General features: G+C 36.5%; 1 protein-coding gene across 2 annotated transcripts; it reads left to right on the top strand.

Moving 5' to 3' along the window:
• The first annotated feature begins 34 nt into the window (after nt 1-34).
• Nucleotides 35-16,333, top strand: LOC306855818 (3 beta-hydroxysteroid dehydrogenase type 7-like). 2 transcript variants are annotated; one of them, XM_079394711.1, is made up of 8 exons: nt 35-116; nt 4,850-4,905; nt 6,026-6,268; nt 8,336-8,491; nt 11,432-11,540; nt 13,263-13,362; nt 13,746-13,908; nt 14,730-16,333. In XM_079394711.1, exons 3-8 carry the CDS (start codon nt 6,109-6,111, stop codon nt 15,143-15,145), a joined length of 1,104 nt encoding a protein of 367 aa, XP_079250837.1. In that variant the 5' UTR covers nt 35-116; nt 4,850-4,905; nt 6,026-6,108; the 3' UTR covers nt 15,146-16,333. The 2 variants fall into 2 exon arrangements, with proteins under 2 accessions (XP_079250837.1, XP_079250838.1); XM_079394712.1 differs by lacking the exon at nt 4,850-4,905.
• The last annotated feature ends 649 nt before the right edge of the window (nt 16,334-16,982 follow it).

Here is a 16,982-nt window from a genome sequence, read left to right as displayed (position 1 = left end):
GCATGCAGCTTGCAGAGAGGAAGACACACACCTCCTTCTCGAAAATGATACAGGAAACAGAAACGTCAAGGTTGAGCTCACTGGATTCATTGAAGAAAATTAGGACATCTACTGAGGTAAGGGCTCATTTAAAATAGGAATAGATGTGTTTTGCATAGACCACCTGCCTAATATCTTCTATGGCTGCAGCTAAACTAGGCGTATTATTTTTAAGACCCTTAAGCAAAGATATAGGAGCAAGAAGAGAGAGAGAAAGCAAAGGGGGTTAAAATATTAACGATGTATTTATTCTGGGTTACAAGTAGTTATTTTTAGTTTACAAAATTGGCCAAACCTGCTTTGTGAAATGTGCGGCTGCTTCTAGGTAAATTCAACTGATGTGACAAAAGCCGCAGTCAGTCGGTTTGAGTCCCTCATCACACTGCAACAACCTTTTTTTTTTTTTTTTTTTTTTTTTTTTTTGTCGGCTATGGATACAAACGAGGCTGGTTTACCTTTCACGGAAACTGAAACACTACACATTCTTCGGAGGAAACCGGAGAGCGCTGAGAGCGGGTGCGATGACGCGCGCTGTTTTGGCTGTAAAAGACAGGACATGTCGACACAGACCATTCATTCATTCATTCTTTGAATGCTCTGAAACAATTCCTCTTTGTCGGTCGTGTCTCTGTGACGTTATTCCAGGTCCCCCGATCGGAAGTCTAGGGTACCGGAGTGACGGAGTTTCCCGAGGCACCGGCGGTGACCCGCTAATGCGGATAGTTGCGCTCCTGATGAGCCGCACTGGGTGCTTATGCCAAAAATTTACCATGACCTCTAAACAGAACGTGTTTTTAACATCGAAAACTAGAACATTCACTATAGTTCGCGGTAAATAAATAGGCCTAAAAGAAAACTGAAATAATTACGATGAAATCATATGGCTATGCCAGGACATTATATAGCCTATGTACATTACATTAGTCATTTAGCAGACGCTTTTATCCAAAGCGACTTACAAATGAGGACAATAGAAGCAATCAAATCAACAAAAGAGCAATCATACGCAAGTGCTATAACAGTTAAGGTCATTGCACACCGAGTCCGAAATTTTCGCACGTTAAAAAATAGGCAGCGGCTATTAGCGATGGATTCTATTTACACTACGTGCAAATAGCAATTAGATGATATTTACACCAAGTGCAAATAGCATATTTTTTAGTGACAGATGCTATTTACACTAAGTGCAAATAGCGATTGATTCTATTTACACTCAGTGTAAATAGTAGTGTAAATATATCGTTAAAAAATACTGCTAAGTACAAATAGTTATAGATTCTAGTTACACTGTTAAAATAGCAATATTTTCTGCTATTTATACTACTTATTCAGGGCTTGACGCTTACCTTTTCCCCAAGGAGCACATGTGCTCCTAAGTCAAAAAATTTAGGAGCGCGTTAAAAAAATTTAGGGGCGCAATGCAAATTTTTCAAATTAGGTGTTTTAGCTTAATAAGGGGATACAAAGAGACATTTACAAGCACAATTATTTAATTTATCAGAATACAGAAAGTACACAAGGTTTGTAAATAATTTTACTATTAATGCTATTTTGTAATTAGTTATAATCCTATTAAACTGTGTCGGTATAAAATTTTCACAATAATCATTGAAGCTTTTGTCACGGTATATGTTTTTGTTCTTAAATCACAATATATCATTTCTAAGTGAAAAAAAGTGTTGTCCTCCTAACAGGTTAAATAACTTTATTAAAGATAATTTACTAAAAGACTTTTATAAAAAATACATAAAATATAAAGTAAACGAGTGTTTCAAGATTAGAGTGCAAAAGATTGTTCAAATGAACGAAAGAACAATAGGTAAGTAAGTCCCATTTGTTTAACATTAGTTAAAGCAGGTTAACATTAACTAAAAATGTGCAATAGCTAATTGTTGCAGTAGTTAATATTCTTTGTTAATGTTGATTAAAAAAAAATACAACTATTAATGTTAGCTCCATTGAATTATATTAAAACAACTTTTGATTTTATAATGTATTATTAAAAGTTGAAATTAAGATAGCATTATTAATAAATGCAGTCATTGTTTTTTTCATGTTAACTAATGGAGCTTGTGTTACTGAACAATAATAACGAATCAGCCGTTGATATATAGATAGGCCCGCTGTTCTCTATTATAGATCAGTGGATGGGCCATGTTTTAGCTTAGAAACAATGTTTGAAAATAAATAGCTCATTAAGTCTTTAAGTAAGAATTATTTGATGCTATTGTGAAGACTAAAGCGAATATAAATATCTAAATGACTGTGAGTGTGAAACATTATTTACACAGTTGTAGGAAAGTAGCGCAGCTGATTTGTTTACTGGGTTACCGGGGTAACGGCAGCGGCAGCGCCCTCTAGTGGCGAATGTGCGTCATTCAGCGCGTCTTCACTTTAACTCGCTCCGCTTTTCTTCTCATCTGTGCTCATTTAAATTAAACCGTTGCCTTTTTAAAGTTCTAAAGTAATCATATGAGGCTGCATCGCAATTTTTCCATAAATAAACAGAATAAATTAATACGTTTGTTATAGGCTACTGTATAAGTTAGGCTGTTTTGTATTTTGTTTTGTATTCGCACTTGTGCTCCTAAATACATTTTCCAGTTCGCACACATCTATTTTTAGTCGCAAATGCGAGTGAAATGCTCGCACTGTCGAGCCCTGTTATTGCAAATAGTGGCAATTATCTGCACCTCAGTATTGTAGTACATTATAAAACAGTACGCAATAATAACGTACTGAGTGTAAATTGTAATTTTAATTCAAATTTATTAAATGGATGCCACCTTATTGGGACAAAGCCTTCCCTACACATGCCCTAACCCTACCCGATACTTTATTTTCACCTTTTTGATTATTTCCTTCATTTTTTATTGAAAATAAATGCCTTTCTGATGCGATATGAGATTTGAAAAGGGAGAAAAAATGTTTGGCAAAAGGTGGGCTCGAACGCGTCAAAAAGCATGCGCCTTACCATCTATGCCACTGAAACTGATGTTGAATTAATTTCTTTTTTTATTGTTGACTAACTCAATCACACGTTAGTGTAAATAGCCTTTGCCAACAAGATGGGCTATTTGCACTTAGTGTAAATTGACACTCCGTAAAAAATAAGGGCCGTTCGCACCGCAGGAACCTTTTCTTTCATATAGTAACAGTTACCCGAACTAATTGCACAGCAGGGCCTGGCGCTCTCCCTGGCAGTGGCAGGTCGTAGCGCCACTTCCGGTGGCATTGTGGAACGAACACTTTTTGGCGCGTTCGCACCGCGGGAACTAGGGACGGTTTTAGTTCCAGGAACTCCGTTTGGAGGAACTAAATGAGCTCCTACTTCAGAGTAGAGTCTAAAACCGTTCTAGGAACTATCCGTGACCTCAGTGTACGCTGATTGGCTAAACGCGTTCGAAAACGCCCTCAAGCGCCATGATTTAAAACAATGTGTAAACTCATACTGTGTAAACATTGTATCATACTGAGAGCATTTATAAACGGCTTTTACCTTAAGACTTCGTCTACGGCGTTTTGTGCTTCTATCAGCTTTAATGAAATCCGTTCTTTCAGTCGCTTGAAGTATACGTAGCAATTCCATGTCAATTATTGTGAAACCCGCGAGGCACAACAAAAACACAGCTCCGATCACAGCATCCTCCTAAATACGACCTCACGTTGTGTCAATCACTTTTGCACACTACCTCCGAAACTTTCGTCCGTCAAAAAAAAATTCGGATCAGGTTCGATTTTCTGCGTTTTCGCATCCGTAGCCTGCATTTTGATAGGAAAGGGCATAGTGAATCGCTACTATATGTAAAAGAATACTTCAGTGTTACTTGAGTGTTTAATCTTATTATTATACATTACTGACACTCTATCCTCCAATTTGACACTCTGTATTGTTAAAAGCGCTATATAAATAAAGGTGACTTGACTTCAGTGATTTACTTTCATTTGTAAAGTTGTTGCTTAGTGAATTAAAACCTAAAAACAGCTAAAACCATAAAGTTTCCAATTATACGTTATATTCCCATGTATGGCCCTCTGTCTCTTGCTATGCTGTACACCCACCTGTAAGCTGAAAGTGGTATCATTAAAAAAAAAGATTGTGATTTTTAACTGTAAAAAGCTGTTACTTGGTGTACAGCAGGACTGTGTACATTAGGGTTTAATCTTACATCTAATGTTGTTAAATGAACATTTATCGCTTTATTTTAGTATAGTGTGTTATCACGATGAATGACACACAGGGACATTTGGTGACCCCCTATGTCAGCGGTCACCAAACTTTATGCTGGAGGGCCAGTATCCTGCAGTGTTTAGTTCCAACTTGCCTCAGCACACCTGCCTGGAAGTTTCTAGTATGCCTAGTAAGAGCTTGATTAGCTGCTTCAGGTGTGTTTGATTAGGGTTGGAGCTAAACTCTGCTGGACACCGGCCCTCCAGGACCGAGTTTGGTAACCCCTGTTCTGTATATTAGTATTCCCGAGCTGTTTGTGATGAGAGTCATCCTGTTGTTCACCACCTATTCATGTCCAAGCTGGCTTCTTAACTTCTTGGGAAAGATTCTCAACCTGAAATTGTTGCCTCATTCTTTTTGTTTTAGGTTTGTTTTAAACACTCCACTGCTATTTACCTTGATTTAATCTTTTTTAAAGAAAAAAAATCTCTAATAGCCTATTAAGTTCTTACGATTCTTTTGTTTATAATGTTTCAGCTCTTAAGTCAAGTTAAGAGCTGTTGACCTGATGTAACCATACTGGCCCAACTGCTAAACAGTTTTGCAAATCCTCTTGCTTAAATTTGCTTTCATCTACAGTTTTCTCCCATGCAGCGTTGGAGATTATGCAAAAAGAAGCAGTTCTGAAAGTGCTGGTAGGGTGTTTTTTTTTTTTTGGTGACTTTTAACATTTTAACACTGTCACACACTTCTCTCTCAAGTTGTCACATGTTCTGTTTTAACAGGTTAAATTACATTTGATATGGGTTAAATGGTCCTGTCCTTGACTGGAGATTGTTTTTGTGATTTAAAGTTATGATCATTGTGTTAATTTTTAACTACTCACGCACTTTGTGATTTAGCAAATTACAGTAAAGAAGGCTCTGTCCTATCTGGCCCAAACAGGTCAAAAGTGTATAGATATGTCTAACATTTCTGTCATACTGAAACAAAGCTGACACAAATTTCCTGCATTGATTGGTCCAGACACAACACGTAACACCAACATTACGGTATCAGAATGAATCACAGGTTTCATTTTAACTCTGTGTGCGTGACTTCATGTTGATGACTTGTGTTATGTTATGGTTATTTGAGGTTTGTGCAGAGCTGCAAGCGCAGAGTAGACAATGTGATGGTGGATGAGTGATCATGCACAAAAGACACTAAGGAAGTCAAATGGAAAAATAAAATAATTAGCACCAGTGGGAACAGCTTGTGCATGTCTCAGTCCTCAATATTTGCGAAGTTGAAGCAAAAGGTTTTGATCACTGAGAGGCTTTAGGTGAAATTTAGCAGTGTATCTCTCTCTCTCTCTCTATCTCTCTATCTATCTCAAGTAGGGCTCGCTACAGTCCACAAGATCCAGGGGTCGTGGTTGGATCCACATCTAGGGGGTGGAAATGGGGTGAGTTTAGGGATCAGGAGGTGGAGATGGGTAGGTTTAGGTATATGTAAGGTGGGAGGAGTTGGATCTGGATCCAACCACGCCCCCTGGATCTTGTATGCTGCAGCGAGTCGCTCCTATCTATCTATCTATCTATCTATCTATCTATCTATCTATCTATCTATCTATCTATCTATACGTGCAATGTTTAACGTGCAGTGTTTTTTTTTTCTCCAATATGGGCGGGGCGGCCATAATACATAGCAGATTATGAGGAGTTATACAGTGCTCCACATTCACGCGCCCCCTGTTTCTCAGGAGAAACTTGATTCCAGTCTCGTTGAACTGCTCCTAATTTGTTGAACTTGTCTTTTCCGTTGCATTCGCAGAGTGAACCAGTTGACCGCCTCGGTAAACGCTGACGAAAAAACACTTCAGTCGACACCAGGAGAGGATTCAACAGCGTAATAATATGTCTAGTGAGAAGTCGAAGTTAATTTACGTGATAACTGGAGGATGCGGTTTCCTCGGGCAGCACCTGTTGAGAGTTTTGTTGGAGAAGGAAGAAAATATCAAGGAGATAAGGCTTTTCGATAAAAATGTTTACCCAAGTCTACAAAGTCACAGTAAAGGTAAGAAACATGTTTCACATGTAAGAAACTGTTCAGTATAATTATTAGGAGCTTGTTAGTGCCCACAGTGATTCGAAATAGACTTATTGTTGATCTTGGTCGTGTTTAATGTAGTTATTCTGGATACCACGATGCTAACGTTACGTGCGTCTTTTGTAAAAGGCTTGATGTCATAACCAGATGTTTCCTCAATGCATTTTACACTTGGACTAATTTATTTAATCTCCAAAGTACATTTAAATCACAGAGGATGCTATTTTTGTCAGGTTTTTAATATAATTAACATTTCCATTACATCGTAAATTATGTCTTGTGCTTTTGATTTTGACTGTAAATGACATAGGCTTAAAAATAGTATATCCACTAGATTTCCATCGATCATTCTTTATTTTCTCAATCGTATTTCATGTCGAGATGCTCTTTCATTTCTCAGAATGACACCGTGTTGACGCCTTAGTAACTAAGTGCTTGTGTTGTAAATAACGCCTCATCCTAGAAACATATTATTTTTTAGAAACTTTTAAGAAATCTCTCATTTATAGGCTACACCATAAGTATATTGTTTGTATATTCTTTCTTTAGATTATCATAGTTTTTAAAGGGTATTACTTTTTTCATGGAGGCATGGGGGAAAGTTTCCAAGATGGGGTTAGACACAAAAGTGGCCATCATTAAAGAAACGCTCTTTATTTTATGAACTAGTTCCTGAGAATTTGACAGCATTCGTGTTCACAGTGTAGGGTGTAGTTTCTGTAGGTGCCCAGGGGAAACATCTGTTGATTATATGACGCCAACAACGGGAAAGAGCATTGTATGTAAAGACAGAGGAAATGGACACGTTCATTCATAACCTTGGCTTTATTTGTGTATATTCGGGCTTGGTTTAGTTGGTAAGGTCAAGCCCCACCAGTCCAGTCTCTTCCTCTCACTGTCCTTTGCACCACCAGGATGCTCCATGATGGCTGATGTCCTGCTCCGTACAATGGCATTTTGGGATCTTATTCACTGTATTCACCGACCCTCATTGATCACATTATTATGGAGAAACTGATCTCTCATTTTCAGCAATTATGTAGCGCCGCTTAGCTGAAGTGCAATGTCCTTTTACACTACATCATTATGCAACATCAGCCAATCACTTTACTTCCAGAAAGATACTTGAAACAGACAACAGCTCAGCATGTGGTCAAAGTCCAAATGGCTAGAGAAAAAGGTTAGATAACCTTTTTTTATCAGAAGCGAACATTGACCTACTTGCATAGTGAGCTATTAAGTGCTTTTTGTATGTAACTGATTTGCTTGGAAAGCTTTGTTCATAGGCAGACTTTATTTGTTACGATTATAAAGCTAAGTTAATTAACCATCACACAGATGTGAGACATCCTGGTGACGTGTTCATTTGAACATCTGCAATGCACAGCAGCTGATAGCGGATCACAGTAATTATTGCTTGTCTTGTGTAGTGGTTCAGAAACCTGTAATTCTGTGGAGTTAAATGCATGCGTCCAAAAGCAACTGGAAACTTCAGAGATCAGAAAGAAGCCACAGCAGTTCTTTGTTGTGTTCAGAGTTGTGCAAAACATATCTGCTAGTAAGAATGAGAATGCATTTTGTTTACCAGGATGAGGGTGTTGCTTCCAAGTATATGGAAGCAACTTCCAAGTTTGTGTCCTGTTTTAGATAATTGTATTATTGTAGTCAAGAATAACACTTACGGTCCTATAAATTGTCAGGAAGCTTCCCAAGGTCAATCGTAGAGATAACAGGATGCTATCCAAAGTGGTCTTGGTTACACCCTTATTCATGGAATACATGAGGCAATGCAAACTTTGCTGTGCAACACGGAATACAGATGTTTATCAGTAGACTCATCTACTATAAACATTTTTTCATTAACCGTAGCTTTATTAATACGCACTGGTAGTCACATCAGTTCTCAGTTGCCTGTCTGTTTGCATGACAACTACCTTATTATACACGAAAACCCTTTATATAGATACGCCTGCACATCAGAACTCTAACAATATGCTTTTAACGATGCACTGTATCTTTCTCTTTTATTCGCAGAGCATGTGAAGGTGGTGGCGGTAGCGGGAGATATAACAGACTATGGGAGTGTACGTGATGCCTTTCAGGGAGCAGACCTGGTTTTCCACGCAGCTAGTTTGGTTGATGTGTGGTATAAGGTCCCGGAGAAGGTCATCTATGCTGTCAATGTACAAGGTGAGTGAAGAATAAGCTAGCATGGCTTTGTAGAAGCGATGTCAGTGTTTTGCACTTTGAAAAGGATTTAGGAGTTAGCTTCAGAATACAGTTTAGGAAATAAACTTTGAAATACAGAGTAGATGGACTGAAGATTACTACAAGATTAAAAATACACTACCATTAAACAGTTTGGAAAGTCTCTTATGCTCACCAAGGCTGTATTTATTTGATCAAAAATACAGTAAAAAACTGTAATGAAATATTACAATTTAAAAAAATAGTTTTCTATTTAATATATTATGAAATGTAATTTATTCCAGTGTTGGCAAAGCTTTCAGCAGTCATTACTACAGTCTTCAGTGTCACATGATCCTTCAGAAATCATTCAAATATGATTTGCTGCTCAATAAATTTCTTATCGATGTTTAATTGAAATAGTGATTTTTTTTTTTCAGAATTCTTTGACAAACAAAGTTCAAAGTTCTACATTAAAAAAATAAAAAAATAATTTCTTTTAAAAACATCTTACTGACCTCAAATGGTAGTGGGTGTTTTATTGTTAGAGTAAGTGTTAGTAGGTGTTTCGTATGCTTTGGTTTCTCCCCCAGTTTTCCTTTGGTGACATTTCCAGTAACCTTAAAGCTTTACGGTCTGTTTGGTCCGGAAATGCATCATTTACTCTCACAAAGAAGGCAGGAATTCTCGTCTTTTTCTTACTGCATGTATAATGAAGTGACCATAATAAGATCAAAAATGTTGTTTTTAACCATAGACCACAGATATTGTCCAATAAAACCTCCTGCAAGCCTAGACAGATCATGTGCCTTTGAGAAATAGAGCACATACAGTTTCATCAAAAAGGTCAACTCTAGCATCATGAGTAAAAAGTCAGTATTACCACCGATATGATTTATTTATGTATTCAGATCGCTCTCATCCCTTATTTATCAGCGTGTTTTCAGTTCAGACTATTTGTGGTAGACCTTAGTGGTTAAGGGTTCCTAACATGTCTTGAGGCCTGTCATTATAGCATTAATAGATACAGACAAACCCATGGGATACAGATGAAAACAAGAACAAGTGATGAAGAATGTGCTTTCGTACTGGAATTTTCCTTTAGTTTGGATCCTCTCCTATCATATCATTCTTTCCTTTTGCTCTCACATTTGCACTCCACCTTACTTCTCTAGAAATCTTCTCTTTAAATACCACTGAATGATCTGGAGAATGTAAAAGCCAATGCACATCTGGTTACCTTTGTTTTTCCACTTATCACTTGATATCTGATACTTCAGAAAGCATTTGAATAGCTGATGGCTTTCATGTTCTATCTGATGCTTCCAGCTGGATCAGAGCATTACTTGGAATTTAGGCATTGTGTCGTCAGTTTCAAGTTTCCATCCAGATTTTGCGCTGTTTTGTTGTCGACAAAGAGATATGCGTTAAAAAAAACTTTGCGAAATTTGCTGTCTACAGCCTGTTTCTATACAACTGGCCTTTTACCGATAAAATGGTGTGCGTCATGACGTCATCCCTAAAAAGTTTTGGTGTATCACAAAAAAAAAAAAGTTGCCCTTGAGCTGTTTCCATACATAATTTATCCTATTGCGTAAATTATAGGCTAGGCTAGCTGTTCATCCATTTGAAAAGAAAATAAAAAAGCCTATATTAAATTGTATTGGCCTACATAAAATACTTTTTATTACGTGCCATGAGGTTTTTTTTGTACTTTGTTATAGACTAGATAGATAGGCCACTGCTGATAATCAAGCAATGACCATAAACAGTTGCAGTTGTATTATTATCATTTTTCTGATTAACCTTTACAGGGAAACGGTGCTTTAGGCGCCGGCGCGATCGCTTGTTTTTTTTTCCTTGTAAAAGTGGAAACAACTTGCACTAGCCTACTCTTTCATTTGTGGTCATATAAGAGTAAGACATTATTCAAAACTATTCAAAATATTAATTTTATTTGTGTACATTCACAATAAAAAACAAAACATACTTTTGTGAAATAAAGGAAAACTGCCGCTTTCTCAAGAGTGCATCACAAAAATGATCCAAAATTCTGCATATAGGCTGCTAATTGTTGCAGGTTTTTTTTTTTTTTTTTTTCGTTTTGTTAATTTATTAATTATTTAGAAAAAATAATTTTGCATATGGGCCTGTTTCTTTTATGTATAAAAGCTTGTTTTTCTCCGTTCGCAGAAGCGCTGCAGGTGCGTGAATCCTCACCTTCGTGTAGATTATGCTACTTTTTGCGTGTATAAAATGAATACCTGGAAAACAAATTTAGGTATTTGTAATGGGTCAAGCCACCTATCAATTTAAATTTAATTTAATTGTAATTTGACAGTCTTGTCGGTTAACGGTTAATGACTTAACGACTGTCGGTTAGGAGAAATAAAATAACCGGAATGAACATTCCTATGTCCTATAAACGTTAATCAGAAAAATTATAATAATACAACTGCAACTGTTTATGGTCATTGCTTGATTATCAGCAGTGGCCTATCTATCTAGTCTATAACAAAGTACAAAAAAAAACTCATGGCACGTAATAAAAATTATTTTATGTAGGCCAATACAATTTAATATAGGCTTTTTTTTGTTTTGTTTCAAATGGGTGAAGAACAGCTAGCCTAGCCTATAATTTACACAATAGGATAAATTATGTATGGAAACAGCTCAAGGGCAACATTTTTTTTGTCATGACGCACACCATTTTATCGGTAAAAGGCCAGTTGGATGGAAACAGGCTGTAGACAGCAAGTTATTTTTTTAACGCATATCACTGTCGACTACAAAACAGTGCAAAATCTGTATGGAAACTTGATTATTCATGTCAGTTAAAATCAGCACTACTAAGATTTAAGTAGCGTTCTTGTTTTCCTCACCCTGTAGCTGTTTGTCATGTGTTTTTAATATTTATTCTTTTTGGATGTTGTTCTCCATCAGGGACGGAAAATGTAATAAATGCATGTGTGGAAATCGGTATTCAGTATTTGATCTATACAAGCTCCATGGAGGTGGTTGGTCCAAATGTAAAAGGAGATACATTCATCAGGTAAGTGTCTTTATTTTATTGCTGTTTATGTAAAACATCTTTACAAAGTAACATGTTTTAAATTCAAAATAGTCACTAAAAATAAATAGTTAAAAGTTTTTAAAGGATTTGGTTATCGTGGAGGGAATGTCTTGAGAGAATTGAAGGGAAGGATTTGAACATGCTGAACACATTCTGGAATGACATGGCAGAATTCCACAGCGTACACAACATCCCATCTTGAAATACCTTTACAGGCCACAGTCAAGATGGTCTGGGAATCTCAACTTTCAATAAATGCCTTTATATAGAGAGAGAGAGTATGTTTATGCTGTTTTCTTAGTAGTCACCTGATAAGTGACACTTGTATGTCTCAAAGCACACATCTAAATGTCATATTCTAATGTTGCGATTTTTGAAGTATCAGTTGCCAGCTCTGTAAATATAGTCAGCCCAGATGGAATCATGGTGTCCCTCCCCCCACATATTTTGTGCTGATTTTTGAAGGAAACCCATGTATTTAGCATGTTTTGATGTGAAAATGTGGGTTTAAAACTACTACACTGTTATTGGTTGATGAAAGCACCAAAAAATATAATAAACAAACATGCAATGTATGAGTTTGTGAATGCTCTGTTGTGGTTTGGCCTAGAAATCAAGCAAAGAAAAATGTGTCACTCGGTCTTATCAGTGACACAAATGACGATATTAGGATGACTTTTAAGTAGTTTCGCATCTGACGGTGTAACAAAGGCTTTTAACTGAAGCAGTCATGTTTAGAATTTTAATTAAAACAGCACACAGAGCAAAGCCTTGAAAGCTTTCCATTACTGCTACATGCTAGAAATATTAACATTTCTTTGTGTGAGTGACTAACACACAGACAGAGATTTTTATTCCTCTCAGATATGAGTAATAAAAGTAGATGGAAAGATGGATTTTCCAGTATTTTTTTAAATGCATAAACATGCGCACATTCACATGAAAATGTAATTATTTAAAAAGCATCAGTATTGTATTTCATCTCCCTCTCCCTCCTTTCTTTCTCCTTTTCTCCACATTTTTATCAAGTTCTTGTGGAATGCTTTGATATTTAATATTGTTGCTAAACATTGGTTGCTTGCCATTGGTTATGCCTTTCTAAGGTCATGATAATAAAAACTGTTTTTGCTGGAAGGTGTGTGCTGCCATAGCCAACTATTCCAAAAAAAAAAAAAAAGATGAACTTCACAAGCTCTTTGGAAATGTTATAATATCTGCTTCTTTTACATTATATTAAATGCTACAGTAAAATTAAATTGAATATTTCTATAATTGTTTCTATAATTAATTGTCATTAATAACAAACCCCAACCCAACTCAAACCCAAAGTTATACTTTGAATTAACTAATCATACACACTCAAATCCAATATTTTACCTACCATTTTAGCTTTTACACTCACTCTGCAAGGATAGACATGGATAGGCGTCAAGTTTGTTTGAATCTGTTATGTCTTGATCATTCATTGTTTGGATATAGTGTCATTCTGTGCATGCATTTCACATTACTTCCGTGCAAGCTGTATTTACTGCATCTGTGTCTAGCATTATGGCATTACAGGTCTGAATTTGGGAATAATTCGATAGCACTGGTCGGGTCGGGCACATGATTTCAGTTAAAGACTTGGTTTCAAGGCTTATTGCTTAACTACCATTTCATTTTGGCCAGATTTTAACTCTTGGTGGTGTTCTTCCTTCACAGAGGGAATGAAGATACTCCATATAATATATTCCATGAGATGCCCTACCCTAAGACCAAAGCTGCAGCTGAGAAAATGGTGCTGGGAGCCAGTGGCACAAAGGTACCACACAATCCAGTGGAGTACAGCATTCAAGCATTGATTTAGAATGGTCTCTGACTTTCCCATTTTAGCATGTATTTTCCCACTTTGCACAATACTGCACCCACCCAAACCCAAGGGAAATTAATGTCACACAGCACTCAAGTTGGAAGCCTTAAATTGTGGATGGTTGGTTATAGTTACGCCTTTGCTATTTTTGTTTCAGCAAGCCATGCATTTATTGCTGTTTCCCAGTAAAAACTATAAATCTTCGTTACGTTTTTGATGTATCTTCTGCATCTGAGTGAACTGTAATGTAATTGAAAGTTAATATCTTTGCTTTTCTGCTGATGTCAATTATTGATTTATTTATCGCTTTCCTTTGTCCCACTCTCCTTGATTAGGTAAAGGGAGGGAACACTCTCTACACATGCTCACTACGGCCAACAGGTATCTATGGGGAACAGCATCAGCTCATGAAAGACTTCTATCTGAATGGGGTGCGGACAGGTGGTTGGGTGATCAAGGGAATTCCACGGAGTACAGAGCATGGAAGGGTCTATGCAGGTAACCATCAGACTCCTGGTGACAGCAGAACATCTTGACCATGGCAACAGTGGAACTCAGAAGAATGGCTTCGTTTTTTGATAGAATTTCAATTTATTTGATATCAGTTTATCCTGTAGGGGGATAATTACAGCTTCCCTTAGAGTAATCAGTATGCTCACTGAAGACGAGGAGTCGAATTTGGAGTTCTGTCAGTTGAAAGAGATAATTTATGTAGTTACTTGAAAGAATTAAAAGAACCATTTCATGTCTATCCTTGTACAGTATCATTAACTTGAGGTTTATATAGGATTTAGAAAGTAATTAGTAATAAGTAATTAAATACTTTTTGGAGAGAGTAACTTGTACGGTAATCCAATTACACTGTTGAAGATGTAATTAGTAACTAGTAATTAATTACGTTTTTAGTGTAACTTACCCAACACTGGTAGTAACCAGTGGAACTGTAAACCAAGTATGTGTAGGTGCAGTGATTACATGGGGCATTATTGACCTTCATGACCCTATAGGCACACTTGCCTTTACATGTTTTATAAAACTATCACCAGAGCAGTAAAGTAAAATGAATAAGAACAAAGGTCAAATTGATAACTCATTTTCTATAAAAATATAAACATTTGATTATATAATGATTCAGATGAATGACATTTGTAATATAAATACCAGAATACATTAAACATACAAAAACAGCAGCACATTAAACATGAATTTATCTGTGCTGTTTGTATATTTATGTAATGGCTTTAAAATTGCTATAATGTTTGCATAAGACTCAGCCCTGTAATCTTTAAATGACCTTGAATGTGTTTTTGTGCACGCAGGGAACGTGGCATGGATGCACTTGCTAGCAGCACGTGCTCTGCGGGAACATCCCGATAGGCTGGGTGGGGAATTTTATTTCTGTTATGATGACTCCCCATATAAGAGCTACGATGACTTCAACATGCAGTTCTTGTCGGCCTTCAACTTTCGCTCATTGCACATGCCAGTGTGGGTGCTGTGGTTCATAGCATGGATGAACGACCTGATACGCTGGCTCCTGAAGCCGTTCTACAACTACACCCCACTGCTCAACGGATACACACTGGCTGTGGCTTGCACATCCTTCACTGTCTGCACAGACAAGGCATTTCGTCACTTTCAGTACCGGCCGCTCTACAACTGGGAGGAGTGCCTGGCCCGCACACAGAGCTGGGTCAACACGTTCACTTTAGAAACCCGCACTAAGGACACCTAACAGCTGCTTCAGTGTCAGGAGGACAGTTTTCAAACACATCTGTGTCCAAAAATGAAAGATGAGAGGTTTTGTGGCTGTATGTGTCATGACTTTTCACCTGTTGATGAACATTTGGACGTTGTAATGCAGTATTCACTATGTTTTCACACAAGTACACTTAAACGGAGCACCGCTTAATCATATAATGACAGATGATATGATCACAGTGATCTATTAGATGAATAATAATCTTTTAATTATTGATGTAACAGCTGGGAGCATTATCTTTACATCTAAGCACTTTCATAATGCACAAGTGAGGCTATTTTGATAGTAATCTACCAATACAAAGCATATTGTATTCTGTTGATCTGATAGCTGAATGTACTTTATCAGTTAAGTGTTATGTAATCTACCACATATAGGTGTATATGTTTTTGTCCAAGTCATTTCACAGAAACATTTCAGAACATCGTTATATAGACAATCATGTGCTAATGAGCACAACCTTTTAAGTTGTTTATTAAAATACTTAATTGTTTGTATGAAACATTGCTAATTTTTCCGTTAAAACAATTTCAAAACAAATGAAACTATTATATACAAGTATTAAGCTTTGTGAACGTTATGCACATATAGTGCAGGGAAAATGTTTAGTTTTCTGTACATTGGATCTTCTTTCTGCCTACCATTAAATTACTTAAATGCAGAGGTGGACAAAGTACACAAGTTTATTACTTGAAAGTACAGATACTGCTAATATATGTCAAATATTACTCCATTACAAGTGAAAGTTGTAAAGACAGATTTTTACTTGGGTAAAAGTACAGAAGTGCTTGCTTTTAAAAGTACTGGAGTACCAAAAGTAAGTTTCCTTTTTTTATGTCTGCCCTACCCATCCCCACAAAAGCAGCATAGTAGTGTATGCACACATTTGTGTAGCCATTTATTCACATTTGAACCGAGTGAACAGTGAAATTGCTGTAAACAGACTGATAAGAGAGAAAAAAAGACGTAAATCAAACCTGCTTTAAGACCCAGCACACAACTGTAGATGCATGTGTAACTTTACAACAGCAACACTGCTTGAACAAAAAAACATGGCAAGATTTATTTGACTTGAAAACAAAAATGTCAACATTTTTTAACATGATCGATCTCAATATCAGGGGGAACATGGCTGTCATTAAAATAAAAATAATTGTGATTAATCTCATGAGTTCCGACTAGTTTTTAAACAGCAAAAGGAAATCTCATTTGGCCATTTGTTAAAATGTATTAATTTGTTGTTGTGATTGTTCTACTTGGATAATTTGTCAATTTATTTACATTTTACACAATTTTTACACTCAAAAGTTTTGCCTCCTAGCACTTTTGGGTTTATATAAGAAAATTTGCAGTATAAAACTTTATAATTGTGTCTTTTTATATATTTAATAACTTTAAAATAGCTATAATTAAGCTGCTAAGTCCCTTGTGTGTAACAATTGCAGTTTTGCTCTCTGAACCACAATCTTAAAGAATTATTACAGTGACTCACAAAACCCATCTCTGCCTGGACAAGAATGAGACCAGATTTTCCACATCAGCTTCTATTGTTATAGACTAGAGGTATCATAGCAACCTTTCTACAGTATGGAAGATTCTATCTGTTTAAAGATTCTATCCGTTCAAATGCATAGTGCACAAGATAAATGTATCTTTTTCTTATTTAGTTGGAAAAAATTTTTTTTTCTGTGTGTGTTCCACAGAAGAAAAAAAGCTCATGCAGGTTTTTTATAAGATAAGGGAGAAAAAAAAATCACGGTATTTTCATTTTCGTGTGGACTATTCCTTTGAATGTAGTTAGAAACTTTAC

The sequence above is a fragment of the Barbus barbus genome (assembly GCF_936440315.1).
Source record: "Barbus barbus genome assembly, chromosome: 3".
NCBI classification, from domain to species: domain Eukaryota; kingdom Metazoa; phylum Chordata; class Actinopteri; order Cypriniformes; family Cyprinidae; genus Barbus; species Barbus barbus.
This window is presented reverse-complemented; position numbering and strand designations above follow the sequence as displayed.

Coding starts and splice junctions, on each gene's coding strand:
- LOC306855818 (XM_079394712.1), top strand. CDS start 6,109: ATGTCTAGTGAGAAGTCGAAGTTAATTTACGTGATAACTGGAGGATGC. Junction 6,269..8,335: donor TCTACAAAGTCACAGTAAAG/GTAAGAAACATG, acceptor TTTTATTCGCAG/AGCATGTGAAGGTGGTGGCG. Junction 8,492..11,431: donor CTATGCTGTCAATGTACAAG/GTGAGTGAAGAA, acceptor GTTCTCCATCAG/GGACGGAAAATGTAATAAAT.